This window comes from Danio rerio, chromosome 5 (assembly GCF_052040795.2).
Source record: "Danio rerio strain M-AB ecotype USA chromosome 5, GRCz13ab, whole genome shotgun sequence".
Lineage (NCBI taxonomy): Eukaryota > Metazoa > Chordata > Actinopteri > Cypriniformes > Danionidae > Danio > Danio rerio.
In genome coordinates, this window is record NC_141025.1 from 68,778,084 (window position 1) to 68,806,059 (window position 27,976).

General features: G+C 36.1%; 2 protein-coding genes and 1 long non-coding RNA gene across 10 annotated transcripts in view; 1 reads left to right on the forward strand and 2 right to left on the reverse strand.

Annotated features, from left to right (window-relative positions):
- Positions 1-1,716: 1,716 nt before the first annotated feature.
- Positions 1,717-14,601, reverse strand: pex12 (peroxisomal biogenesis factor 12). Of its 5 annotated transcripts, XM_087251420.1 has the most exons (6): positions 14,502-14,601; positions 13,513-13,684; positions 8,421-9,582; positions 6,306-8,366; positions 3,795-4,330; positions 1,717-2,269 (listed from the first exon to the last, which is right to left on the reverse strand). In XM_087251420.1, exons 4-6 carry the CDS (start codon positions 6,429-6,431, stop codon positions 1,879-1,881), a joined length of 1,053 nt encoding a protein of 350 aa, XP_087107546.1. In that variant the 5' UTR covers positions 6,432-8,366; positions 8,421-9,582; positions 13,513-13,684; positions 14,502-14,601; the 3' UTR covers positions 1,717-1,878.
- Positions 6,369-27,976, forward strand: part of LOC147844457 (uncharacterized) — a 43,586-nt gene continuing 21,978 nt past the window's right edge. The window contains exons 1-4 of one of the 3 annotated variants that reach the window (XR_015492093.1): positions 6,369-6,481; positions 13,551-13,712; positions 19,556-19,637; positions 20,637-20,750. This is a non-coding gene — a long non-coding RNA (uncharacterized LOC147844457). The remainder of the gene's footprint in view (positions 6,482-13,550; positions 13,713-19,555; positions 19,638-20,636; positions 20,751-27,976) is intronic. The other 2 variants (XR_015492092.1, XR_015492094.1) reach the window with 2 other exon arrangements.
- Positions 20,755-27,976, reverse strand: drll.3 (draculin-like, tandem duplicate 3). Of its 2 annotated transcripts, XM_088651023.1 has the most exons (4): positions 27,842-27,976; positions 25,489-25,602; positions 22,664-23,205; positions 20,755-22,495 (listed from the first exon to the last, which is right to left on the reverse strand). In XM_088651023.1, exons 2-4 carry the CDS (start codon positions 25,571-25,573, stop codon positions 21,311-21,313), a joined length of 1,812 nt encoding a protein of 603 aa, XP_088507149.1. In that variant the 5' UTR covers positions 25,574-25,602; positions 27,842-27,976; the 3' UTR covers positions 20,755-21,310. The 2 variants fall into 2 exon arrangements, with proteins under 2 accessions (XP_088507149.1, XP_087110651.1); XM_087254525.1 differs by having other exon boundaries at positions 20,755-23,205.

Sequence of the window (27,976 nt, forward strand, 5' to 3'; positions counted from 1 at the left end):
ATCAATATTGTAGTGTGAGAATCCACAATAGCCACATAACAATGTGGGGTTGATCTGGTGAAACTGTTCAGAACACATTAAGTCTTTTCAGTTTAACCTAAATAAAGAAATTATCAGTGGCATGTGTTTTTAAGGCCTGTAAATCAAGATTTTAAGTGAATTTAAAACATTTGTGCACATTCTTACAATTGTAGATTTAACAAAGATTTATTGTATTAAATATATACCACTAAGACTGTACACAGCGTTATTGGATATTTTGATTATTTTGTTTATACCTGAATACTGATATGCTTTGTTTGCTCTACTGTATTTATCTATGCTGGTAATTTATTATATTTTATGCACCCCTCAACAAACCACCCCAAACAATATAAAATGATTCTTTCCAACTAAAGCTATTCAAAATAACTGATGAAGTTTTATATTACAATATATAGCTAAATATCACAATGTCAGTTTTCCAATATCATGCAGCTCTACTCAGAAATGATTTCACATTAAGTCTTTGATTTAGAGCAAGACATATAGAGGGAGAGAGGGACTTTTTATAATGGTCTTCCCTTCTCCCATTATTTCCATCTTTAATCACAGCTCTGTCATCTCTCTTTCATTTCGCTGTAATTGAAAGCTGTGTGCTGAAGAACTTCTGTACTCCTATTGGTCAACAGTGTGAAGGACCAAAAAAAAAAAGTCTTGAAGGTCATGGAGTGTCTCATTCATTTAACAAGACAAAAAGTAAAGTTTTCCTACCATGTTTAACAATAGCATGGTTGAATTTAAAACCGTATTCTTCATGAGCAGCCCATAATAAAGAAACTAAATGATTTTATACGCCATGTATCAGTCAGTGAGGTCTTGGCTTGTATGTTGATCTGCTCCACACACTTGCTGTACTGTAACAAGCTGTGACAGATGGTAGACGCTGTAAATCCAGCATTAACTCTTACATGCTATACAAAAATGTTCTCTATATAAATAATTAAGCCATTTAAATTGAATGGAACGGTGTAAAACATTTAAAAAGTTTTATCAAATGTTATTATTTTGCATTAAGACAAAATATAGAGTTGGCGCAATAACCTAGTGGTTAGCCCGCCGACATATGGTGCAATAGCACATCAGGGCGACGTGAGTTCGAATCCCGGCTCGACGACATTTCCCTACCCTACCCCCTCTCTCTCTCTCTCCCCCACTTTGTTTCCTGTCTCAATACTGTCCTATCTAAAAAAAGGCCAAAAATAAATCTTTAAAAAAATATATATATATATAGAAAAGGAGATATATAAGTGATTTACGAAACAAAAGCAAAATAGATTAATCAAGATAAAATTAAAGTACAAACATGTCTCCCCATGTCTGGAATTGCTTAGGGCCCCCAAATCACTAAATACGCCCCTGGGTTTAACCCCGGTGTCCTGACCAAACTCCCTTCATCGGCCCTTAACTATCATGGCCTCCCAGTCATCCCCATCCGCTGAATTGGCTCTATCACTGTCTCTCCGCTACCCCTATAGCTGGTGTGTGATGAGCGCACTGGTGTCGTTGTCCTGTGGCTGCCGTTGCATGATCCAAGTGGATGCTGCACACTGGTAGTGGTGTGGAGACCTCCCCCTCTCATGATTGTAAAGCGCTTGGGTGTATGGCCATACACGATAAATACACTTTGTAAATACACACATTACATTACATTAAATTAAATAAGAGTCAGCAACATTGATTTCTGTACAAATTTATTACTATTTATAAATTAGTAGTCCATTCAAACCACATTACAGATTTAGATTTTGGTCACATTTATAATAGCAGTTATCTGAACACTGCAATATTTATATAAAATCAGGCATTCACATTAGGGCATCTTGAAATATGACCAGTCTATCCGTCAGGGGTGTATATTTTAATAAGGTGCTGCAGTTCTGAAGGGTAGCCGGTGAGGGGACACCTGTGGTTGGCTTTCACGTACACGTATATACACCTGTAACAGAACACGTAGCCGGACGTGGCCAGCGCGGTGTCATTGGTGCGCACTTTCCTGCAGATCGGACACACTTTGATGTGTGTGTGTGTCGTCTCCTGGCTGTGAAGGTGGAGGGGGGGAGGAGGCGTCGGGAGGGAGGTCAAGGACTTCACGGTGCTCTGGTTTTCCGACGAATACCACCATTCCAGGAACTGCAGGAAAAACACGCCAATCGACAAGCTGGTGGACAGAGACACCGCCACACCACCGACCGCCGTCGAGACCACTCGCTGTAATTTCTCTCCAAAGCTGCAAACAGGATAGGATTTAGTTTAAGTACACAGCTTTATATTTTGATGTGCAAAAAAAAAAAACCTTAAAGGTCCTAAAAATGATTCATTTATTAATTTATAGATGTGTTTCAAGCCTTTTTGGTGAGTTGCTGAGACTTTACTATGTTAATGTACAGCCAACTGAAGTGAGATATTGAGTAGGGGGTGTAGTTTTCTTTATGCACATGATTCCCTCATAACAAACTAATGGTAAGAGGGGCGTGGCTAAAAATATTGCTATGAAAGCCATCAAAGCGAAAGTGAATTGTCAGTGTCTAGTTTCTGTTTATTTTCTAAACAATTTAATCACATACTTTTACCTTGATTTACAGAGGGCACCTACTATATCCCATTTAATGTAACAGTAGTTTATAGACCAAAAAATTCAGCAAATTTGGACCAAGACGACATATTAAAAGACTCTAAAAATACTAATTAATTGTCATTTTAATTACTAATACATTTGTCACAAAGAAAAGGTTTTTAATCATTTAAAATATATTAATATTTAAGGCTACTTTATACTTTTGCGTCAAGTGCACGCGTATGCTATAGTCTACGCGTGGACAAACAAAACACCAGCGAAGAAAAGCAACACGGAGGAATATAAACACTTTACAGCCAACTAACGTTTTGTAAGTGTTATTGCAGAGCAACAGAAACAGCAACACGTGTATGTATATAAAATCACACCATAAATACATCTCATTTCTTTCCAATGGACTTTCAAGTAAATTGTCTTGACCTAATGTTTCATGTAATGTCTTAAATATACGCGGTAAATAATAAAAAAAACATTGCACGTTCGAATCGATTACAGCATACCGTACAACGTGCAACAATTAGGGCCGGCGTGTTCATGGAGGCGACCTAGGTGGCCGCCTAGGGCGGCAAAATAGTGAGGGCCTTAGTTCATGAACCGGCCACTTTAGTTTTTACTTTTAGGTTGACAGCTGACAGTCCTTTGCCTAAAGTGGCAATTCAGCTTGCTCCGGCCCTGGCAACAATCTACTTAGTTTACATTTATTTTTCTCTCTATGTACTAGATATATGTATACGCAGCACTAAGAATGTTAGAGTATGTGATTGGCCAGGGACAGAAAAAGAAGACAACTAACTTATATTCAATATATAGATAATAGCTAAAAATATTTACATGACTTTTCCAAAACTTTGTGGGTTTATCCAAAACTTTTTTGGAAAATGCCATGTCAAAATTTCCTAAATTTAGTGGGTTTTTCCTGATTTTCCATGACTTTTCTGAAAAATGCCATTTCAGAATTCCATCACTTGCCCCAATATAGTGGATTTTCTTGATTTTCCAGGACTTTTGTGGAAAATGCCAAATCAAAACTCTGTGACTTTTCCAAAATTTAGTGGGTTTTTCCTGATTTTTCAGAACTTTTCTGGAAAATGCCATGTCAAAATGACTTTTCCAGGTTTTCCAAGACTGTATGAACCCTGCAATATAGTTTGCAAATTAAAGCACTAAATAAACTCACCTTTGACCGGAGCTCAATTCTGGGCCTGAAGGCTTGAGATCCAGACTGTGTATGTCATTAGCCGTGAGATATGACAGTTTAACCCCGGCAAGCCACAGAAGTGGAGAATGTGTCCGTGTTTTGCCGAAAACGTACAAAAGCTGTTGGCAGAAGACCCAGCCGTCCCACGCCATGCACACGAAAGGATACGCAGCCAAAAACGCCCTGTACATCTTCTGCAGGAAGGACTGCGGCAAGCGGATGGAGAAATCGTCCTCGTCTCTCTGTCGCGCCAGGATTTTCTCCAGTTTGGTGTGCAGGTATGGAATGAGGGCCAGCAGGAGTAAAGAGCGCCAGTGTTGCCTCCGCCGCAGTCCCAAATGGGCAGCACGGGCACTATGTGATCCCACACGCTTCAGGCCATAGAAGTTCTCTGAAAATGAGGCGCTGGTGCGGGACAGGAAGTGATGCTGCAATAACATATCCAGGATTACGTAAATCTCATCAAACCTCCTCCAGAGAACTCCATAGCGGGCAGGGTTAGATGTAGCGAGAATCTGTGGAATGTAAATACGGTAGTTACATTTTTTTAAGGATATTTTTAGGGTTGTTCCGATACCGATACTAGTGTCAGGAATACTTGCTGATACTGCAAAAATTCTGGCATCTGTGAAACCATAAACCAATCTCATACCATCTCTTTAAATGAGACTTATGCCTGCTGGCTTTACTTAGGGCTAGCAGTATACACCAGTGGTTCCCAAAGTGGGGGTCAGGAGACAATGAGGAGGGGTTGCTTGGTGATTTCCAAAAATATCATATATGTTATTAAACTATTAGAATGACCATATTTTAGCCATAACCTACAGAAGATAAAAACAGTATTTATTAGTTGCATCAAATCGAAGAAGTAGTGCAGTAGGTAGTGCTGTCGCCTCACAGCTAGAAGGTCGCTGGTTCGAGCCTCAGCTCAGTTGGCGTTTCTGTGTGGAGTTTGCATGTTTTCCCTGCGTTCGCGCGGGTTTCCTCCGGGTGCTCCGGTTTCCCCCACAGTCCAAAGACATGCAGTACAGGTAAACTGGGTAGACTAAATTGTCCTTAGTGTATGAGTGTGTGTGTGAATGTGTGTGTGGATGTTTCCCAGAGATGGGTTGCGGCTGGAAGGGCATCCGCTGCGTAAAAACTTGCTGGATAAGTTGGAGGTTCCTTCCGCTGTGGCGACACCGGATTAATAAAGGGACTAAGCCGACAAGAAAATGAATGAGTTGCATAAAATAACAACATGCAAAAAAAAGGCTCTAGCCTTTTAATTCTTTTTCCATTGGATTGGGACCCCTGGGGTTATCACGCTAGATTCATGACACACCAATAGTCTTAATTGCAGCAGACCTTAGATTTTACGACACAATTTTACATTTTGATACCTTTACAGCACTCACGTACACTATATATATATATATCATGCTCAACATAAATGAGTACACCCCATTTCCAAAATTAATATTTTAATCCATTTTTAAGAGAATAACGGTCATATATTTTGGTACATATCCGATATGTTTATTGAAATAATGCTTTAGTCATCGAACATCTTTAGAAATGGAAGGACGATACATTATTTATGGGACATATTGCAGAAAATATAAACAAATTACAAAATTTTAACAAAATATTATAGATTTTTTTGTTTCTCTTGATTTTTTCTCTTTTTTTTCTCTTTATTTAATGGTTTTTCTTAAATATATACATTTGTATGTACCAATTTTGGACTGTAATAAGTTTTTTGTTAGATTAGCTCCAAATTTGGCTTCAGAACTGACTAATCTAATATATTTGCACAAATATTGTAAAGCATTCTATTGAAAATGTGAATTTAACTGAGAGATCTGTGAGGTGTGCACTCATATATGCTGAGAACTGTATACATGTAATTAATATACAGTTATAAATAATACATTTACTGTACTGTAAATTAATAGAAAGAAATCATTCTGCAAGTAATATTTTAAATAGATTATTATTAATAATACAAAGGAAATATATTCCAAATAATGTTTTGGACACATTTATTACACTAGTGTTTCACAAGTGTACTCTTTATGAAGAAACCAGACAGGCGCATATTACACCTGCCCTAAATTGAGTTCCTTTTGGTCTTCTTTCTTTGACATACTATCAAGGGCTCTTAATATTGCTGTGAAACCCTGCCCAATAATAGCAATTTTTTGCTTTACCTCCTAATGACGCTTTATATAAGTGTCATATTTATCTTATATAAGCAATATTGCTAAGCATTGTATTTGATTGTAACGATGCTGTCATTGATGTTTCAGTCAGCATCCCCGTAATGGCGTGTAATGTTGCGCCTACATAATGATAAAGTTTTACCGTAAAAAGAGGCCACGAAGTAAACGATGGAGCATAATATAGGGCAATGGACTATTTATTTTATTCATACGCAATTTATCGTCACAGTCCAAAACTCAAGGAGTACAAATGCAGGAGTACAGTATGTTGAAAAAGCGAGCATACCTTGACAGCATGCAGTAAAGCGGGTTTGACAGCGGTCATTAAAGAGTCCTGCGCTAAAACCTCAAACACTGAGGGTCGATCTTCAGCCGGGGCAGCTGTGGTTAAATGAGCTCCTCGCTCCGCCATCACACCTGATGAGGAAAACTACTGCAAACAACAATAACGCCTTCCTACAGGTACGTCAGTCGAGCCTTTTAATGAGGACAATGGTGCTCATTTTACCAAACAAAATAATTCAGGAGAGTTACAGTGCTGGAAATCAACGCACTGGTCAACGGTCATCATCTGTCTCAACACTTTTTTTTTTGTCAGACGCGTTTTCTTCTTGGGGCTTTAACATCAATAAAACGGGTTTGTACTGACACCTGCTGTGCTGGAGGGTTCATGATAATCTACTGTAGACCTACAATCTGTGTGTGTATTTCGTAGAGTTTTACATTTTATAGGACAATTGAATTTAGATAAAAAGGAACCAAAGGAATCATATGAATAAATCCTTTAAAGATGAATCAAATAAATCACTTGCATATATCAACCTGTGACGTCACAGTGGCGCAGTGGGGTGCACGATCGCCTCACAGCAAGAAGGCCGCTGGTTTGAGCCCCTGCTGAGTCAATTGGCAATTCTGTGTGGAGTTTGCATGTTCTCCTCAAATTTGTGTGTGTTTCCTCTGGGTGCTCCGGTTTCCCCCACAGTCCAAAGACATGCGGGTATAGTTGAATTGGATAAACTAAATTGTGTGTGTGTTATTGTGTTAATTGTGTTATTAAACCCCGTTCGACTTTTTTTTCTTTTATAAATATTTCCCAAATGATGTTTAACAGAGCAAAAAAAAATTTCACAGTATGTCTGATAATATTTTTTCTTCTGGAGAAAGTCTTATTTTTTTATTTCGGCTAGAATAAAAGCAGTTTTAAAAAATTTTTATGAACCATTTTAAGGTAAAAATTATTAGCCCCTTAAAGCTATATATTTTCCATAGTCTACAGAACAAACCATCTTAATACAATAACTTGTCTAATTACCCTAACCTGCCTAGTTAACCTTATTAACCTAGTTAAGCCTTTAAAAGTCACTTTAAGCTGTAGAAGTGTCTTGAAAAATATCTAGTAAAACATTATTTACTGTCATCATGGCAAAGATAAAATAAATCAGTTATTAGAAATGAGTTATTAAAACTATTATGTTTAGATAGCCGTTTGAGTTGTGAATGAGCCAAATAGGCTTAAAACACCTGTTTACTGTAGTAAAAACCACTTTCTATAATCAAGTACATTTTTTGTTTCCATCTTTAAAAAAAAATCAAAACAGCCCCTTTTCTAATTAAACTGTGAATTTAAATATATATAAACATTAAAACTACAGGTTAATTCACATATTATGATCTAATTCATAATAAATAAGGCTTTTTTTAAATACCACAACACTTGATGTTTCCATCTCTAACAGTGACTCTGGCAGTTTAAATGAGAACATTCACTAAGTGGTTCTGTCACTGTGTTTAATCCTTTCTGTGCAAGACTGTATGGTATAGTTAATGCCACAGGCACTTTAATGTGTTTTATATTGTAGTTCATTTTAAAATTTAAATAGCGAAATGTTCGATAAAGGGCGAGGCAGTGGCGCAATAGCAAGAAGGTCGCTGGATCAAACCTCAGCTCAGTTAGCGTTTCTGTGTGGATTTTGCATGTTCTCCCTGCCTTCGCGTGGGTTTTCTCCAGGTGCTCCAGTTTCCCCCACAGTCCAAAGACATGCGGTACAGGTGAATTGGGTAGGCTTAATTGTCCATAGTGTGTGAATGTGTGTGTGGATGTTTCCCAGAGATGGGTTGTGGCTGGAAGGGCATCTGCTGCGTAAAAACTTGCTGGATAAGTTGGCGGTTCATAATAAAGGGACTAAGCCGACAAGAAAATGAATGAATGAATGTTCGATAAAAGCTACTTTTTCGAGGAAACAGCTGTGATTATGAGGTGAGCACCGATGAAACTGTAGATGGGAAACCCGATTGCTCCTCCATGACATTGGTGTACGTGTTTTACAAGTGTATCTATAACAAAGAACTGCAAATAAGCAGAAATTATAACAATCTATCAATAAACACACACTTTGTTCGCTCGCTCTGCACAGCTGTGGTTTGCTGATCAAATGAAAAACGTAAGACGGGGAGGAGCCGGATTCTTCCACCGTTTTCATATCAAATTTAAAGGGGACAGGCGATAATTTAGTGTACAGTTCATGGAGCTAATCGCAAGAGTTTTTGAGATGCTGAATAGAATTATAGGCTACAGCCCCCCTAAAATAGGCCTACCAACGCCCATGACCTCAGAAACTTTTTTTTTTTAAATAACAGAATCAAATACAAGACAAATGGATAGACTTTCCACACTCAACCATCATCAATCTCTTCCGACATCTCCCGCATTTCTCCAGTGTGGATTTTCATGTGTTTCTTGAGCTGTAATGAATATGTGAAACTCCTGAAGCACTGATCACACGTGTACGGTTTCTCTCCGGTGTGAATCCTCTCGTGTGTCTTCAGGACTCCTAACTGAGTGAATCTTTTGTCGCAGTGTGAACACTTGTGAGGTTTCTCTCCGGTGTGAATCCTCTGGTGTGTTCTGAGGTGTTGTATCTGACTGAAACTGGTGTCGCAGTGTGAACACTTGTAAGGCTTCTCTCCAGTGTGAATCCTCTGGTGCCGTTTCAGTTCTTCAACCCTAATGAAAGTCTTCTCGCACTCGAAGCACACGTACTCTCTCACCCCAGAGTGGAACTTCTGATGTTTTCTTAAATACTGTTGGTGTGTGAAACTCTTTCCACACACCGAACACGAATAAGGCTTCTCGTTTGTATGAACTCTGAGGTGGCTGATCAGATCTGACGGCTTCAAAAATGTCTTGCCGCATTGATCGCATTTGTGTGGTTTCTCTCCAGTGTGAGTCATCATGTGCTGTTTAAGGTTCGATGAGCATCCGAATCTCTTCCCACACTGAGCACAAGTGAAGGGTTTCTCTCCAGTGTGGATCCTCGTGTGTTCTTTAAGCCTTTCTTTGCGAGTGAAACTCTTTCCGCATCGATCGCATGTGTATGCTTTCTCTCCGTTGTGGATTGTGATGTGATTATTAGGTCGCCTAAAACTCTTCCAACAATGAGTGAAGGTGAAGCATTTCTTTTCTCTCCTTTCAATAAAAAAAATACCACAAGACTGTAAATGAGGGATTTTCACCGCTTCGACTTGTTTCTCCTCTTCACTCCCTTCATTCGCTTCAATTAGATCTGAAATCAAATGAAAGAAAAGGTTCAAGTTAATACTGTTCAAAGCTTTTAAAGGTTCAGGACACCCTGGAGAACTTTTTTTTTTAATATATTAACAGATGTGTGTGTGTTGAGCATCAGTTAAGACAATGTTAGCATCTGGCAGCTTTCATTGTGGGGAAAACTGGATAATTTTGAGCTTTTGTCAGCTAATTTCAGCTTCCGGGTTTAAAATGATTTTTGGGGTGGGATCAAAATCGGTGACGTAGCGCAGTACTGCAAGTAATGATGACGCGTCGGTTTCTCATTATTATTCATAGCGGAGTTTTCTTATCCTATGAGAAGAGCCGGCTGTTTAATTATTCATGAGAGCACGACAGCACGACAGCACGTGCTTTCCGAAGGCAAGGAAGACGCAGACCAGCCAGACCAGTGCCAAACTCAAGCTGTGGTTCACGGACCCACGGCACGCAGTAGCCGTTTATGAAGGCTCGTATGTGTTTGTTTCCATGATCCACGTGGTTTGTTGCATGATTTTCCCCGCGATCCTGTCAGGGCCGATTATACAGCAAAGCTGTGTGTGTGATGCTAGCATTTTTGTCGGGAGAGCAGTACGAGAATTGGAGAATGGCAGTTGTTGTCTTGTATCAAGAGTTCATTCACATTCACATCGCTGTGCTGCTGTGTTTGCCTAAATCCTCCGATTACCAGCTGGACTAATGGTTAAAATAGGCAGGTCAGGAGACCTGCTGCACTGAGTCTGCATTTAAGATCTATGGTTCAGACCCGGGGATTGAGGGAGAAGTCCTCATTTATAGTGTTTATATGAACACGATTATCTTTATAATGATATAAATTGTTGTTGTCTGTATATGAAATTACGAATAACAAATGTAGCAGGGCATTAAATTCCAGTTTTTTTCTTTGCATTTTAACTTTGTAAACTATAAACTCATGTGTCTCCTCACGGTTTGTCTCATTTTGTGAGCTAACTGACAACAGCAGTTGTTCGCTCCCCTTCTCCCCTGCAGGCCGCGCCCACTCCTGCCTGATGCTCGCAGAGCTCCACGCCCATTAATCATGCATCTTTTGAAAAAATTCTGAAGTAGACTTTAACCGAAAGTGGGGGTGTCATGGCCCTTTAAAGGTGTCCTATAAAGAAAACCTAGGCATAGTCGAATAATAGAAATTCCCATACAGTGAGTCTCAAACACAATTGTTCTCTTGTTCTCATGAAAATTCCATGAGTGTAAAGCTCGATGAAAAATCGGAACACAAAACAGACTGTTGCGTGACTCACGGGGCACGACCTCCAAATTTGCATGTACTTTAGGTCACGTTCTATGTCATCTGGACCTGAAAAGCTGACACATCATCAGGAGATCACCAGCCAAAAAGCACACTGATAATTTGCTCTGGAATTATTATTATGAATGCCTAACCGTACGTTCACACCGAAAGCGGTGAGAGCGTCCAAGGTCGCTCTGGCCGCCCTGGCGACAACGCTGTCTGCCTTCAGCTCCGGCGGCGAGAGCGTCAAAACTCGCTACATTGATCTCGTACTTAAAGGAGCCGTTGCAGCCTTATCAGTCACATTCCTGCATAAGACATGTTTTTAGCGTGAAAATGTTGCGCACTTCTTATCAAATTCATATAACAATGGAAGATCAAGTTGCATGTGGTGCAGCTTTGCTCTATTTATCCAATATGTGTCCATATGTCTGAAATATCCTGAAGCAGCAGTACTGTTTTGTACTGTCACATCGCGTGAGATTCCCGCTTTTTTAAGATAACATTAATGAACATCAGTAACTCGCCAGTAACTTATTTAATGTATGTTCCTGTAAGAAAACATTGTAAATAATTGGAAATCCGGCGACCGCAATAATCAAACCCTTGGGAACAACTGTGGTCGGAACCAAAGTTAACAGGTCTGTGTTCCCTGAACTGCTATCAAGCGATGGACGTCTTTATTCTGATTGCTTGCCGCCCAACCGCGTCATAGCTCATTACCATAAAGTTGACTTCATTTCAACTCTCCTCGCCGATTATCGTCGCCTATCGCCGCCGGCTCTCATTGAAAATGAATGACTTCTGGCTACTTTGACGCTCTCGCCGCTTTCGGTGTGAACGCACGGTAAGGCTGCGTTTGATACACCTCAAGGTTTGCTTGTAATACAATATTTACCAATTTGCTCCATTAGTTATTTTTAGGTTTATCTAAGATTATATTAAACTTACTATTTATGTGGGACTCTTATTTTGAAAAGGAGAAACACAGATTGTTTTTTATACATTACAATGCATCGACTCCATGAGCCATCCGTTCATATGCTTGTCTGACACAAAACACAGGATATATAGATTGTAAATATATTCAGCTCCACCCTGAAGTAGGCAGGCAATGATTGACCGATTTCACTATTAATTGCGATTTTAATTTGTCATGGTTAATTAATCATAAAGGCTTCTCAACACCGCGTTTTGACACAGAACAAACTGCTGCAACTAAAGTTGCGCCAACTTATGCCAACTGTGCGCTAGTTTAAAGTTCCAAGTTTGTACACTGAGGCTAATACCCACGCACACTGAATTCACTATGGGTGAGGCTATTACCTAAGGGCCGTTCACATGTTATGTCTTTGCACGCGCACGTTTGTTATTTCTTTTCTTGCGTGCATATTGGGAGTGCACACGCGGCACAACACCCTCACGCTTTTCAGGTGCACCTAGTTGAAAGAATGGCACAAGCACACTGCAAGTCACGTTACAAGAACTGACCGTTCAGCTTCATACTTTGTATGGAATATACACATTTCTACTTCAAAGACAAAAAAGAATAAAATGAAAAAACCTAACAAGTTATAGTCGATCAAAAGTGCCTTTCAGACAGAGGTTCAGCAGTCTTTGACTATATTTGTTCTCTTTAAAAGGGAAATAAATAGCAAATATGATGCTCAGATTTACATAAGACAAATATTTTTATTTATTCTTTTTTAATTTATTTGTTCATTGTTTTGTCACTTATTTTCAGTGTAAAATTATCATTTATGTTTAAATGCCAAAAACTTGTTTTCACTAATTTTTAAGTCCAAAGAGAAATAGACTAGTATTTGTTTTATTATTATTTTTTGTTGTATTATTTAGTTATTGAGCAGCAATAAATAACAATTTAAAATAAAAGGAGTTTTCATGTGATTTTCTAAACTAGTAGTGTTTTGAATTTAATAAATGCATAATAATTGTGATAACCGTGAAACCATGATAATTATTCAGACTTTAATCATACAACTAAAATCTATAATCGTTGCATCCCTACCCTGAAGAGGCATAAGATTTGCTTAATTGTGTGTTTTGTTAATTTATCATGTTTATTGAGAACGTTGCTGCATATATTTCAACAAACAAATGTAGACAGCTGAATATAAGTGTGTACATAGTGTAGAATGTAGCAATGAATGTAGAATGTAGTGTAGCATGTTTAAGAATCATGGGAATCACTCAGCTCTTACTTTCATTTTTCTGAAGTTAAAGCACCACAATTTACCGCAGAGGTTGATATTAATTCCTGGTTGTGTTTTCTTTCACATCATAACTTTAAAATACAACACAATACATCTCTGCCTGTCTCTTTTTTTTAGTTTAACTATCATTTAAGCCTTATTGTATGTGTGTGTGTGAGAGAGGGAGCAAGCAGGCTGCATTTGTCAGAGCACAGCTCATTAATATTCACAACCTTTCCAAATTAAGTCAATTTGGACCTTCTGATTCTAGCGATAATTTATGGGAATAAATGAGCATATAAAACCATTTCTAAACTTATCTAAGCCATATACCTACTAGGTAGATATCAGAGCATAATTTAACTTATTAAATCAATGCAGTATATGGCACCTTTAATGTTTATTGTTCTTCAACACCCTTATTAAAGAATTGCTAATAAACACAAACCTATTTGTTCTTCAGAATCTTCTTGTTTAATTCTGCAGGGTTCTGGATCACTCATGTTTTCCAGTATTTATATATGAACTGATAGAGGAGGAGCTTCATGGAAAGAGGAGGAGCTTCATTACAGATGGAGGAGCTTTAATGAAAAAGGATGAGCTTCATGACTGGAGCAGATCTGCAAGGGAGGAAATGCTTCAGTTAAGGTTTTGTTCCATTAATAAACACATTCTATCTCCAATTTATCTATCTATTAATAGGAATAAATTAAGAAAATAAGAATAAAAAAAACAAAAAAAACTAATGTACAAATTTGTAAGAAACAAAAAAAATTCAACTGGTGGCTAACCTAACTTGTTTATTGTGTTTGATAAACATGGTTCATCAATGAAAAACTAAATTAATGCTATTATAACATCATAATACATATCTTGTGTATGTCACAAACATGGAGAAAGGTACTTTCATAATATTATAGTAAAAAGTCATTTTCATTTAGCAGTCTCATATCGAACTGGTTGAAAAATGGGAGTAACCTGTTTATTTGTCACCACAATAACTGTATAGGTGATATAGCAAAGGTCTAAAAAAAATATGCATGATGAAAATATAGAAAGGGAAACACGGTTGAACAGATACATAAAAGAAAACAAACTAGCTGTTAAATATATGTTAAATCATCATTAGGTAGTTTTATCTGTCACATATGAAAGTTTTATCAGCTGTGATATGAGCATTATTAAGCTGTTTACAATTTTAGGAAATCTCTTAAATAACCACTTAGCGAAAAAATTACATCGAAATATAAATGGGAGGAAACGTTACATTCATAGCATAAGCAACTATAAATAACGTTAAGGTGTATCTATGGTAAACATTTAAGTTACCTAATGCTAAGTATATTAGCATTGATCACAGGAGTTAAAGCAGGTCAAACCGCGAGATAATTGGTGGAAAATTATCTGTATCACACTCACGTATAATAATACACTTACTTTAAATAAACAGACGCACGACACCCATAACATAAGGATAATAATTCTATAGCATGTAACGTTAGCCATACCTTGGGCGGGACATTTGCCTACGTTGTGTATTGTTTAGCGAATACCGATTGGCTGGCTGCATGGTTCAACGAATGCCGATTGGCTGCCTGTATGAGGCTCAGTGAATGTCGATTGGCTGCCTGCATGTAGCTCGGTGATGTTCGATTGGCTGCCTGTATTTCAATCATTCTTGGCAAAAGAGAAATTTATGGTCAGAGTGTGTGGCATACTCAAAACAATCATGTAAAATACCAGCAAAGTATTAAAACATCATAATTATTGTCAAAGATTTTATCTTTAACAAACGAAATATCTAATATTATCCTTAACATATTCTTCCACGTTTTTCCTGACTTATTGTAGTACTACACCTTCTAATGCAGTATGCTTATTTACATAGACAATAATAAAGTATGACCATACATTTTATTCTATGTTTACATCTCATAGTATAGACCATACCCACAAATCAGGCTAAATTAAATCTACATATTGTACATTTTGATGTTATTTTGCAATGCAACATTGAAGCAAGAAGGTCGCTGGTTCGAGTCCCGGCTGGGCCAGTTGGCAGATTTGTGTGGAGTTTGCATGTTCTCTCCATGTTGGCGTGAGTTTCCTCTGCGTGCTCTGGTGTCCCCCACAGTTTAAAGACATGCGCTATAGGAAAAATTGACTAAACTAAATTGGCCGTGGTGTACGAATGTGCTGGTGAATGCAAGAGTGTATGGGTGTTTTCCAGTACTGGGTTGCGGCTGGAAGAGCATCTGCTGCTCAAAACTTATGCTGGAATAGTTGGCGGTTTATTCTGCTGTGGTGACCCCTGATAAATAAGGGACTGAAGGAAAATGAATGAATGAATGGATGAATGAATGAATGAATGATGCAAATATTAATAATAAAAATGAACAAATCATTACTCAAATGGAAGCATTTTGTGAAGCCCATGATGTACATGTTATGTTTTTTAAACACTTTTATTGTTTCAGAAAAAAATGTGATACATACATAATGTATTAGTAACCAAAAACTAATCAAAGAACACCCACCCCATCCTGACAGAGCCATAAAAAAGTATGTATTCACATGTGAAAAAATAATACATAAACAAATAAATGGAAAATAAAAAATGAACTAAAATAAGATAAAATAATAATAAAAAAGGGCAAATTTGTAATAAATAAATAAATAAATAAATAAATACCATTAAGACATTTCAACACATACATTCCAATGAAAATTACAAATATATTCAAGTTAGTCATTACAAACACAGTGCACATTATTACAGTCACATTGTTTGGGATTACTAAATAGTCAGTCCATTCTTATTTAAAAATTAAAGGAAGAAGTCCCAAATCTTTTAATATATGTGCCGTCTTTGTTTGATTGAATCAGTCTTTCCTTTGCTTTACATGAAGACATTTCCTTAATCCAGAGAGAAAAAGATGGAGCATGAATACTTTTCCAGTGAATGGCAATCTGGCATTTCACATGCAATAGACACAGATTTAAAAACTTCTGTTCATATGACTTCAGCAATAAGGCAGGTGGGAAAAGATCAAGAATACAGATTTTAGGGCAAACAGGGATTTCTCTACCCTTTTAGAGATCACACCTATTAATTCTTTCCAAAAAGTTTGCAGGTGCTCACATTGCTCACAAAATACACTAATTGAATAGGACAAAAATCGGGAAAGTGGTCATACAATTGTGGTCAATTTTTCATTCATTCATTCATTTTCTTTTCAGCTTAGTCCCTTTATGAATCTGGGGTCGCCACAGCGGAATGAACCGCCAACTTATATATAATGTTTTTACCCATCGGATGCCCTTCCAGCCGCAACCCATCACTGAGAAATGTAGTAAGTTTAGTTTATTAAATTCATCTATAGCACATGTCTTTGGACTTGAGGAACCTGGAGGAAACACACACAAACACGGGGAGAATAATCCAAACTCCACACAAACGCCAACTGACCCAGCTAAGGCTTGAACCAGCGACTTTCTTGATGTCATAAAATAACATTGTAATATAAAATGTATTAATAATAAATGAATACTGAATAAATAAAAGATAAGAAATAATAATGATAGAACAATATGAACTATTTTGATCAACCAAATATTTTGTGGCATTATATATATATATTGTTATACTCGTATGCATACTTGGGTATTCTTATCAATTCTATACATTTGCATAATGTAAATTTAACTCTTTCCAAATGTAAAGCAATTCCCTTGGTGTGAAAAGCAGCATCAGCTACTCTGTAACATCTGAAATAAAAAAATCTGAATCTCAATTCACAACTATTGAATAAACAAAAGGCTTACTTGACTGGCAATTAAACAAGAAACCAATTTAAGTACCAAAATTTGATCACCTCTAGTGGCTATTCAAAAGCAGTTAACAACTTTAGTGTTCACACTATAAAGGCAATTCAATCCAAGTGTTTTCGATGGAAACATTTCAGACCCGTTTACACAAGTAGCCTACTTAGCTTTATCCACTTGTGATTGGATTAGTAAATATGCATTTATATAGCATGAAAATTGAAGCTTGAGAAATGTGTTATGCTAGTGGCGATAATGGTTTTTGAACAAATGTTGGCTGCTGACTTCTTGGAACCAGAACTGGGATTTTAGTTGTAATTTGAGTATCCAAGTTTACAAACTTTTTTTATGACCCAACATCTTTGATCATCTTAGAAAATTACTATCATATACTGAAGGTGTGTATACCCTGTTGTGTGGTGTTGCTATTATAATTGTACATGTATTATTGAAACTTGTGAAATTTGACACACACACACTCAAAAATATAACTCATTGGATGAACTCAATTTAATTGAGGGCAAGATTTCCATCCAATAAATTTGTTTAGCACCAACTAAAAAACTATTTACACAATTAAATGCAATTGAGTTGGTCTAACATGCTTTTAACAAATAAAAGTTTAAATACATTTGTATTTTTATTTAACTTAAACTCAAAGGTCTGATAATATCATGTATGTCTATTAAGCATCAGCTTCTGCAAGGTGCTACCCTCAAAACTCAAAGCCATACATGAAACTCTTCTAAACCTTCAAACTAAAGTGTAGATTAAACTCTAAAATAGGTCTTTCTATTAATTTTAAACACCATAAGATTCATTTTATTGTCAACATTTCCCTCTCTTAATGCAATCCCATTCAGAGCATTCTGTGTACTACAGATCCCTAAACCAGGTAGCCTAGTTGGACCAATTCCTTCATGTAGTCCCAACACAAAATGCTTAAGTTAACTTAATGGTTTACAAATTTAAGTAGACTGAACATAAAACAAATATTAAAATTAGCCAACGAAAATGACAAGAATAGGGTATATGCCAAGCTAGTGCTGTTTCCATGCTGATAAACATCCGGTTTCCAGTCATTGTTAGTTTTTTTCCATTTTAAACAAAACCTTTTACAGCATCGATGTTGTAATGTAGTTAAAATACAATCAGTTAAATAGACTCTGGCATTCATTTAGTTGCTCAAGCGCAGAACGAGACAAAAAGCCGTTTACACACACTCGCCCGTCAGAATCAGCAGGCTAGCACAGAAGCTCTATTGAATATACTGGGGTAAAATAAATGCTCATATTTTAATGACCTGGCAGGGGAAAATGTAATTTAATGCAGGGCTTCTTGTACAATCCGAAACCCACTTTATATCGGATATCACTCAGCCAGTGGAAATCGCTGATTTTTAAAGAAAACAGACCTTAAACATGCCGATTTTGCAATGCAAACAGTTCACAGGAAGCGCTTAACCCAGGTTACTGGCAAATTAAAAGTCCTGTTAGCATGGTTCGGCATATACCCAATTGTGTTGTTTCAGCTCATTTTAAACGGGTAGTTTGAAGACGCACAGTCATCATTTTTAAGTGCAGATAGAGGGTAGTCTGAGCATTGACAAAGCTAATTAGGAGTCTGCAAACCTCTGATTGTCCAAATTTTCAGTTGTGCTGATGATCATCAGTGGTGTTAAGTAATAAACTACAAATACTCAAATTACTGTAATTGAGTAGTTTTTCCTGAGAAATTGCACTTTACTAAGTAATTTTATAAATGTGTACTTTTACCTTACCTTGATTTTTAGTGCAGGATCTGTACTTTTACTCCAGTACTTTCCTTCAATCTGCAGTCACTATTTAATTTTTTCTTGTCTATGGGGATTAGAGAAATTAGTGCTGTGATTCCTGTCCAATCAAATTGCACATAGAAGGTAAATCACATACTGAACTACCTCAAGACATGGGCGATTTATAATTGCAGCAAACTGATTGAAGCATTAAAAGTGTCCAAGAAGATGTAAAAAATCTTTACACGCAATGACCCAGAGACTGTTTAGATGCATGTGACTGATGAGAAGATGATGTTTTATGATGTTGTGTGCCTGCTGGGCAATAAATAAATGCACTACATAATGTTACGTTTACACACATCCACAAATTACTGTATATATAAATGCATCAGCTTTTCACAGCAAATTACAATTGGAGCTAAACTATGCTGTACACCGGCCCTCCAGGACCGAGTTTGCCCATCCCTGATCTCATCTCTTTTTCACAACATGCAGGCCAAAGGCTCTGGATTTTGTCAAAAGGGGAAAAGTTTGTTTGTTATCCACATTTTTGTAAGAATAATGTCAAACCGCAACAGAGATTGTAACGTTTAAACACATTTATGTTTGTGATTGTCACGTCACGCTTGGTTTGGTAGCAGCGTCACCAAAGTGTTAAAAGTTATGAACCATTAATATAAAACCACTCATCAATAATGGCCAGATATGATGTGAGGGTTTGATGAATTTTGCTTAGTGCCATCATGATCTTGTCAGTTTTCTCGGATCATATCAAGAACAATAACACTAATATTATGCTAAAGAATATTCATTAAACTATAATGTAGTTTCACAGTCGGTTCAACTTTTTACAAAATTTAAGGCATACTGTTTTCATTCACTTTGGCAGTGATGATTGAAGATTTTGACACATTACTTCATCACCTCAGAAAGGACTGTCCTCAGACTGCATATAGAAGTCATCCTAAGAGGTTTGTTTTCCATTTTAAATAAGATTACAGACCATCTGTAGACTTTTAAGAAGTTTATTCTCTTCCTGAGATACAAGTTGGATGATTTTCTAAATCTGTCGAATAGTCACATTACAAAGTTGTTAATTCTTATTGTATAATAAAAATATATATAAAATATACAATAAAAACTGAGTTTAACAATAATAAGAATATTAAAAATGAGATAAAACAAATGAGAAAGATCTCTCACATTCAAAAGTTAAAATAAAAAAGCAGAGAGTTTTTAACAAGTTACCAATTTAATCAACAAAAGCGTTGTGTAGACAACTGCTTGCATAAAAGACTGTGAGTGTCCCAGAGTGATAGTGTGAAGGAATTCATGAAAACTTAAATTCATGGGTACAAATCTGTAACTTTTAAGTTGTCGGTCCATTTTCCTTTAGCTTAGTCCTTATTTATCAGAGGTCGCCACAGTGGAATGAACCTCCAACTATTCCAGCATGTTTTTTTATGCAGTTTTTTTTTTACTTGTAAATGCTTTCTATGAAAAGACTTTACTCCTCCTAGATCATTGGTCTGATTCACACCAATTTGTTCACAAAACGCAGGCCAAAGACTCTGGATTTTCCTTAAAGTGACGCCATTTTTGTTTGTTATCCACATTTTTGTTAGAATTACATAAAACTGCAACAGTGGCTGCATCTCCGGCAACGTTTAAACACATTTATGTTTGGGATTTTTACATCACACTGACAACAGCACATCGGTTTACCAGCAGCCAAAGTATTCAAAGTAATAAACAATTAATATAAAACCACTCATCATTAATGGCCAGATATGCTGTGAGAGTTTGATGAATGTAGCTTAGTGCCATCAAACTGTTCTTGCCAGATTTCTTGGATCATATCAAGAACACTAACACTGATATTATCCTAATCATCAAACTGTAATGTACTCTCACAGTCTGTTCAACTTTTCACAAATTTTAAGTCATACTGTTTTTATTCACTGTGGCAGTGATGATTGAACGTTAAGTCATATTACTTCAACATCTCATAAAGGACTGTCCTCAGACTGCATCAAGAAGTTATCCTGAGAGGTTTCCCACTTTGAAGAAGATCACAGACCAACGTTAGGCTTTTAAGAACTTTATTCTTAACCTGAGATACAAGTTGCATGATTTTCTAAATCTGCTTCTTATTCACATTATACAGCTGTTTATTCTTGATCTAAAATAAAACAGACAATAAAAACTGAGTTCAACAATCGAAGCATATTAAAAACCAGATAAAACAAATGAGAAAGATCTCTCACATTCAAAAGTTAAAATAAAAAGCAGAGAATTGTTAACCGGGCACAATTGACAATTATCCCAAAGAGCTGTCAAGAAATTCATGAAAACAAAGCCAGTTTTATATTTAAAAGCAAATATATTAAAGGCTTAGTTGATTTAAAAATGACAGTTTACTAACTACTTATATAACCTCTATGAGTGTCTGTCTTTAACAACAAATCATTTTCAGGAACGCTGAAAACCTTTTATAGTAGGAAAAACAAATACTATGGAAGTCAATGGTTACAGGTTTTCAACATTTTTTAAAATGTCTTGTTTTGAACAGAAGAAATTAAGTCAAACAGGTTTGAAACAAGTGAAGTGAAAGTAAATGGCAGAATTTAAAATTTTGTATGAACTATCCCTTTAATAAAGACGTTTGGTCATGCTCTCCCTTATCATGGTGGTGGTTCTGTATTTTCCTGTTATGGGTCTTCTCATGTTTTTTCAAGCTGTCCATTCGGCTGAAACTCTTAAAACAGAGTGAACACATGTAAGGTCTTTCATTAGAGTGAACTGGCAGATGCTGTTTCAGCTCTGTATCTGTAAAGTAGCACTTTCCGCAATCAAAGCACATAAAAGGCTTCACCAGGGTGTGTCTTTTCTCATGCATCCTCAGACACCCCAACTGATTAAAAGTCTTTCCACAAGTTAAACATGAGTAAATTTGATCCTTATTATGAGTTTTCATGTGGTTCTTCAGGAATAATGCCGTACTATAACATTTATCACATTGATCACAGTGAAATGGTTTTTCTCCAGTATGGTGCGTCATATGTAATTTGAGAGAGGATCCATGTCTGAAACTCATCCCGCACTGATCGCAGGTATACGACTTTTCTCCAGTGTGGATTTTCATGTGGATGTTATAGGCTCCTTTCTGGGAGAAGCTCTGGCCGCATTGATCACAAGTGAAGGGTTTTTCTCCTCGGTGAAATCTCATGTGCAGATTAAGACTCTGTTCATAAGGGAAACCCTTCCCGCATTGATCGCATGTGTACGGCCTCTCTCCAGTGTGAATATTCATGTGTTCATTATAGCATTTTTTGAGTGTAAAACCCTTTCCGCATTGATCACATGTGTACGGCTTTACTTCTCTGTGCACCATTAAGTGGCTCCTAAGCAAATCTCTCATCGGGAAACTCTTTCCGCAGTGTTCGCACTTGTGCGGCTTTTCCCCTGTGTGAAGCTTCATGTGTCTCTGAAGGTGGTCTTCTCTCCCGTAACTCTTCTCGCATTGATCACATTTGTACGGCTTGTATTCAGGGTGGAGTGTCATGTGGCTCCTGAATTGTAAACAGGTTTTGAAACTCTTCCCGCACTCATCACACGTGTACGGATTCCCCTTGGCATGGATTTCCAGGTGTAGTTTAAGGCTTTGTTTGTATGGGAAACATTTCCCACATTGATCACATCGATATGGCTTCTCTCCAGTGTGGACTTTCATGTGCACCTGAAGATTGTTTTTTTGAGCAAAAAACTTTCCACACTCTTCACATTTGTACGGCTTCAGTCCGGTGTGGATGAGCATGTGCGTCTGAAGCTGGGTTTTTTGAGCAAAAAGTTTTCCACACTCTTCACATGGGTACGGCTTCAGTCCGGTGTGGATGCTCATGTGCTGCTTTACCTCTCCTTTGCTTCGGAAACTCTTCCCACATTGATCACACTCATGCGGCTTCTTTCTGGTGTGGATGAGCATGTGTATCTTTACCTCTCCTTTGCTTCGGAAACTCTTCCCGCATTGATCACACTCATGCGGCTTCTCTCCAGTGTGGATGAGCATGTGTATCTTTACCTCTCCTTTGCTTCGGAAACTCTTCCCACATTGATCACACTCATGCGGCTTCTCTCCAGTGTGGATGAGCATGTGTATCTTTACCTCTCCTTTGCTTCGGAAACTCTTCCCACATTGATCACACTCATGCGGCGTCTCTCCGGTGTGGATGAGCATGTGCTGTTCAAGGTATACTTTAAATGGAAAACTCTTCCCACATTGATCACATGTGTGTTTCTTTTCTTCACTGTGGTTGATCATGTGTTTCTTAAGGCTGCTTTTATATGCAAAACTTTTCCCAGATTTATCGCATGTGTGCAGCTTCTCTGCCGTGGCTTTTCTGTCTTTCTGCTTCTTTTTATTATGGACTCTCATGTGAACCTGAAGGTGCGCTTTACATGTGAATCGTTTTTTGCAATGGAAACAGGCGACTGATTTTTTGGCTTCTGAATCTCCTTCCTTGTTTCCCTCCATGTGATCTGAAAAATATGATGAGATAAAAAAAAAATATATTTTTATTATTTTCCTTAATGTCAAAGTAACAACAGCATTATGCTGAATGATCTGCCAATATGAGGTTATTCTTAAGTTAGGGTTGGTAAATTGACATCCTGCTGTCTACTCTTCAGTTTCTTTGCCATCACATAATTACCCGGGAGCAGTGTTGGTTGTAATTAGTTAACTAAATTACATTTCAACTGAAAAAGTAAAGTAAAGGTTTACTTTTTATTTTTAGGACATTTACTGTACATACTTTCAACAGTTTTGTATGAAGAAAAAATCCTGAGTAATAGTATTTTGTACACTATAAAACCAAATAAAAAACGATTTGAGGAACCAGATTGCAACAAACCAATTGAGTTTAAAAACTAATTCTAATGAGTACTGTAAACTTACTCTATTTGAGTAAACAAACTAATTTGAGCACAGTAAAACGCAATAAATGAAGAGAACTCAAACCAAAAGAGTACTGTAAACCCCAATAAGTTAAAGCAACTCAAAATGTTTGAGAAAACCGATTGCTAAAAACCATTTAAGTTAAACAACTAAAAGATTTAAGTTGAAGTAATGAGGTATTTAATTAACTCATTACCTTCAACACTGAGTTCAAAATTCTATTCAAATGAGTAGAATTAACTTTCAGTCAATTTTGAGTTAACCACACTCATTTCATTTGATAAAGTTGACTGTTTGGTTTTACAGTGTGGTGGAATTCGATTTTTCAAAATAAAGGTGCTCACTTTTATCAAGACAACTGCACATGCATAAGAAAACAAATAATTGTATGAGCAATTAGTCCATGATAATAAATAGAATTTTTAAAAATTTATTTTAGATTTATTTTTTGGAGAGAGAAAAAAAGAAAAAAAAAATATATATATATAATAACTGATTTATTTGATCTTTGCCATGATGACAGTACATAATATTTTACTAGATATTTTTCAAGACACTTCTATACAGCTTAAAGTGACATTTAAAGACTTAACTAGGTTAATTTAGTTAACTAGGCAAGTAAGGGTAATTAGGCAATTATTGTATAATGATGGTTTGTTCTGTAGACTAGTGAAAAAATGTATAGCTTAAAGGGGATTATAATTTTGACCCTAAAATGGTTCATAAACAAATTAAAACTGCTTTTATTCTAGCCGAAATAAAACAAAATCAAACTTTCTCCAGAAGAAAAAATATCATCAGAAATACTGTGAAAATATTTATTTGGAAAATATTTTAAAAAGAAAAAAAATCAAAGAGGGGATAATAATTCTGACTTCAACTCCATTTAGGGATTTTAAAAGGATTTTAAGTAAACTCAAAAAAATGACATTTGCTATTTGTTGAAACTTATTTACAATGAGCTGAAACAACACAATTCTCAAGTCTTTTTGGGACAACTTAAACATTTTATGTTCAATAGACTTATATCTGTGAACACTAATACATTAACTTAATTTCTCTATGTAGTTTCAGCATTTTTTGAAGAGTAGTACGGAGTCAAGTAATTAATAAATTACTTATTACTTAAATGATTTTACAGACAAAGTAATTTAAAAGGTAATTTAAATACAGTTTCAATTGTGTAATAAGTAACTAATCACTTTTTTGAAGTGACTTTTCAAAACACTGTCCAATAGTGAGATTGAAGAAATTTGGTCACTAACTTCATTAAAGGTAATATCAAAATATGCATGTCAAAAAAACTAAATTAATATTGCTTTGAATGCCAGAATCTTGCACATTCATTCACTCCAAAAATGACTGCCATTTGTTCAAACTACTTATTTAAAATGTGCTGAAACAACCCAATTCTTAAGGTTTTCTTGCAACAACCTAATAGTTTTATGTTAAATCCACTTAAATTTGTCAAAAATAATAAGTTAACTATATGCCTCTATGTTGTCCCAACACAAATTAATTCTGTGGGACCACCCAGCATTTTTACAGTAGTAGCAGATCTATGAAAAATATCTACACTAAACACTTTCAAATACATCAATATTTTCAGTATGTATACAGTGTGCATAGATTAAAATAAACCGAGAAACAACCAGCACATGTAAATAAATAGTTCATTTATTGATTTTGGACTCAACTGCGTCTTCTACTATGCTTCACTGGATTGTATCTTCAGTACACAATCTTATACTCATGTTTTTTTCTCTGCTTTGGTTTAATCAAAGACTTTTTAAAACTCTATGTACAGGAAAACAGAGCTGCTGGAAAAGTTGACTGGCACTAAAAAATATACTTGGTTTACCAACCTCTTTGTCCTTCAGTATCATCACAATGCTCTGTTCTGCAGGGTTCTGTTGTATCCTTCATGTTCTCGCTTTCCTCTATTTCCATGTGTGAATTGTGATCGTTGAATGGTAATTCTGCCAAAAAGAAATGAACAAGTTTAAAACAAAAACATTTGCATTTGTCACAGCTGATCTCCCCTCCATCACCCTCAGCCCTATGATCTGTGAAGAGCACGTTAAACTGAAAACAACAGGACACCAATTTCAGACGGTGTTTTTTTTTCCAGACGCTGACCAACACAAAAGGATTACTGGAGCCAAGTTCCCTGTGGGTTTTAAATGCTCTGACATTCCCCAAGATAAAAAGCCAAATTACAAGACTTGATGATAACAAACCTTTGATCTAACATCTGTCGTCATCAAGTCTTTGACATTTGCATTTGTCCACCTACTGAACCCCCTGCAGTTTCAGGCAAACAGATGCGTTCAGCACAGAACTGAAATAAACTGGGACAAACTTATTAGAAAAGTTCAATAAGTTCCATACAATCATCTCAAACTCCAGACTAAATAACCCAGCTCTCACAGTCTCAGTACATCCAAAAAATCACTTAAGAATTTTTTTTAAGGGTTTTTAGAGGTTGCTTAGGTTTTATACTTCTGGTACTACGGGTTAAGCTGAAACATGAACTCTAGAAAATATTTAATAACAATAATTAAAATAAGAATAATGTGCCAAAGACACCCAGAACTGTTCTGCAATCGATAAGACAGGAAAAAAGACAGGTTTCAAAAATGATGATAGAACAAAAAAGTATTTTCCCTACATTATAATGAACCTTACTTAATTGTGAAAACATAAGTTATGTTAACTTATTAGTTCCAAGTTACAATACGTTTATTCTCACTTACTTAAATACATTTTTAGTTTAAGCTATTTCAGTTATTGTTTACAGCTTCTACATAATGTATACTTTTTTTGTAAATTTTAAAATAGTGTTTAATCAATGTCTTTAAATAAGTGGTTTCATGCAGGAAATAAATGTTTGTGTTGTCATTAGATTTTTTAAAAGCCGTTTAACAAAGTTGTTTTTTTTATCTCCCAAATCATCTGTTTTTGGTTCTTTTATATTTTGTCACTCTTTAGTTTCATTCAAACACAAATACAGTACTGATAGCTGATAATTAAGACAGCAATTAACCTTAAAAATGTGCTAATTTAGGGAAAAAAAAGGTCTGAAGGATTGTCAAATCAAGAAAGAAACATTAGAAGCTTTTGCACCATGCTTTTGCTTAAATAATTTAGACCAGGGGTGCCCAAACTTTTAGTATGAAAAAAAAAAAGAAAAAAAAAATATATATATATATATATATATATATATATATATATATATATATATATATATATATATATATATATATATATATATATATATATATCATTGAGAGCCATGGGCTGGAGGTAAATATATCAAACTATTTTACATTAAAGTTGCCACAGGTAATTAATTTATTTGAAGTTAATAATTAATTTAATTTAATTTACTAATTTATTTAATAATATTTCAAAATAAATCACAAACATTACTATAAATCTACTTTTTAAATGATAACTCAATGCAATAGCATAAACAATCACATTTAAAACACATAGACGTTTATTGCTGAACACACTAGTCAAGCAGAATCTGCCTTTTCTCACCAAAGTCTCTGCATTATCAGGTGACATTTTAAACAAAATCTGATTAATTTACACCATTTAATTTAGCTTTTAACAGTGAAACAAACAGAGAATAGGTTACATAAATTTAATTTGACAATCCCAAAACCATCCCCATCATTTTCCCTCTTTTCTCAGATGGGATGGCAGGTTAAATCAAAGGTTGCCATGGGCCAACCTTGGCCCGCAGGCCTTAGTTTGGACATCTCCAATTTAGACAATAAACAACACTGTCAGATAGTGGATTCTTATTTCCTCACTGTTTTATTAAAGGGATGGTTAACCAAAAGTTTTAACACTGCCGTCATTTACTCATGGTTCACTTCAAAACCCATTTGAGTTATACTGTTGAACATAACAGAAGATATTTTGAAAATGCTGTTAGCTGGCACCCACTTCTCCAAAATATCCTCTTTTAAACACTAAACATATTAAATGCATGAAGGAAAATAAATAAGGAGGTAAAAATATAATTAGGGGGAACTATCCTTACAATATAATAAGCATGTCAGAAAGAACATAGTTTAGGTTTAAAAAAAATGCCACCAAAACACTACATGAGCAAGAGCTCTGTTATTCTAGCAGAAGTGTAAAGTATGACGTTGATTTTACACAACAGTTCAAAACACAAAAAGGCAATAATAAAATACTTACATTTTAGACACAAATTTGTCTGTTGTGGATCTCTGAGCAACACACAGCAGTTCCTTCCTCAATAATTCTGCGATGAGTGAATCAATTAGGATGAAGGTTTCAATGATGCATCCCCAAAGTCTGCATACTACTGAT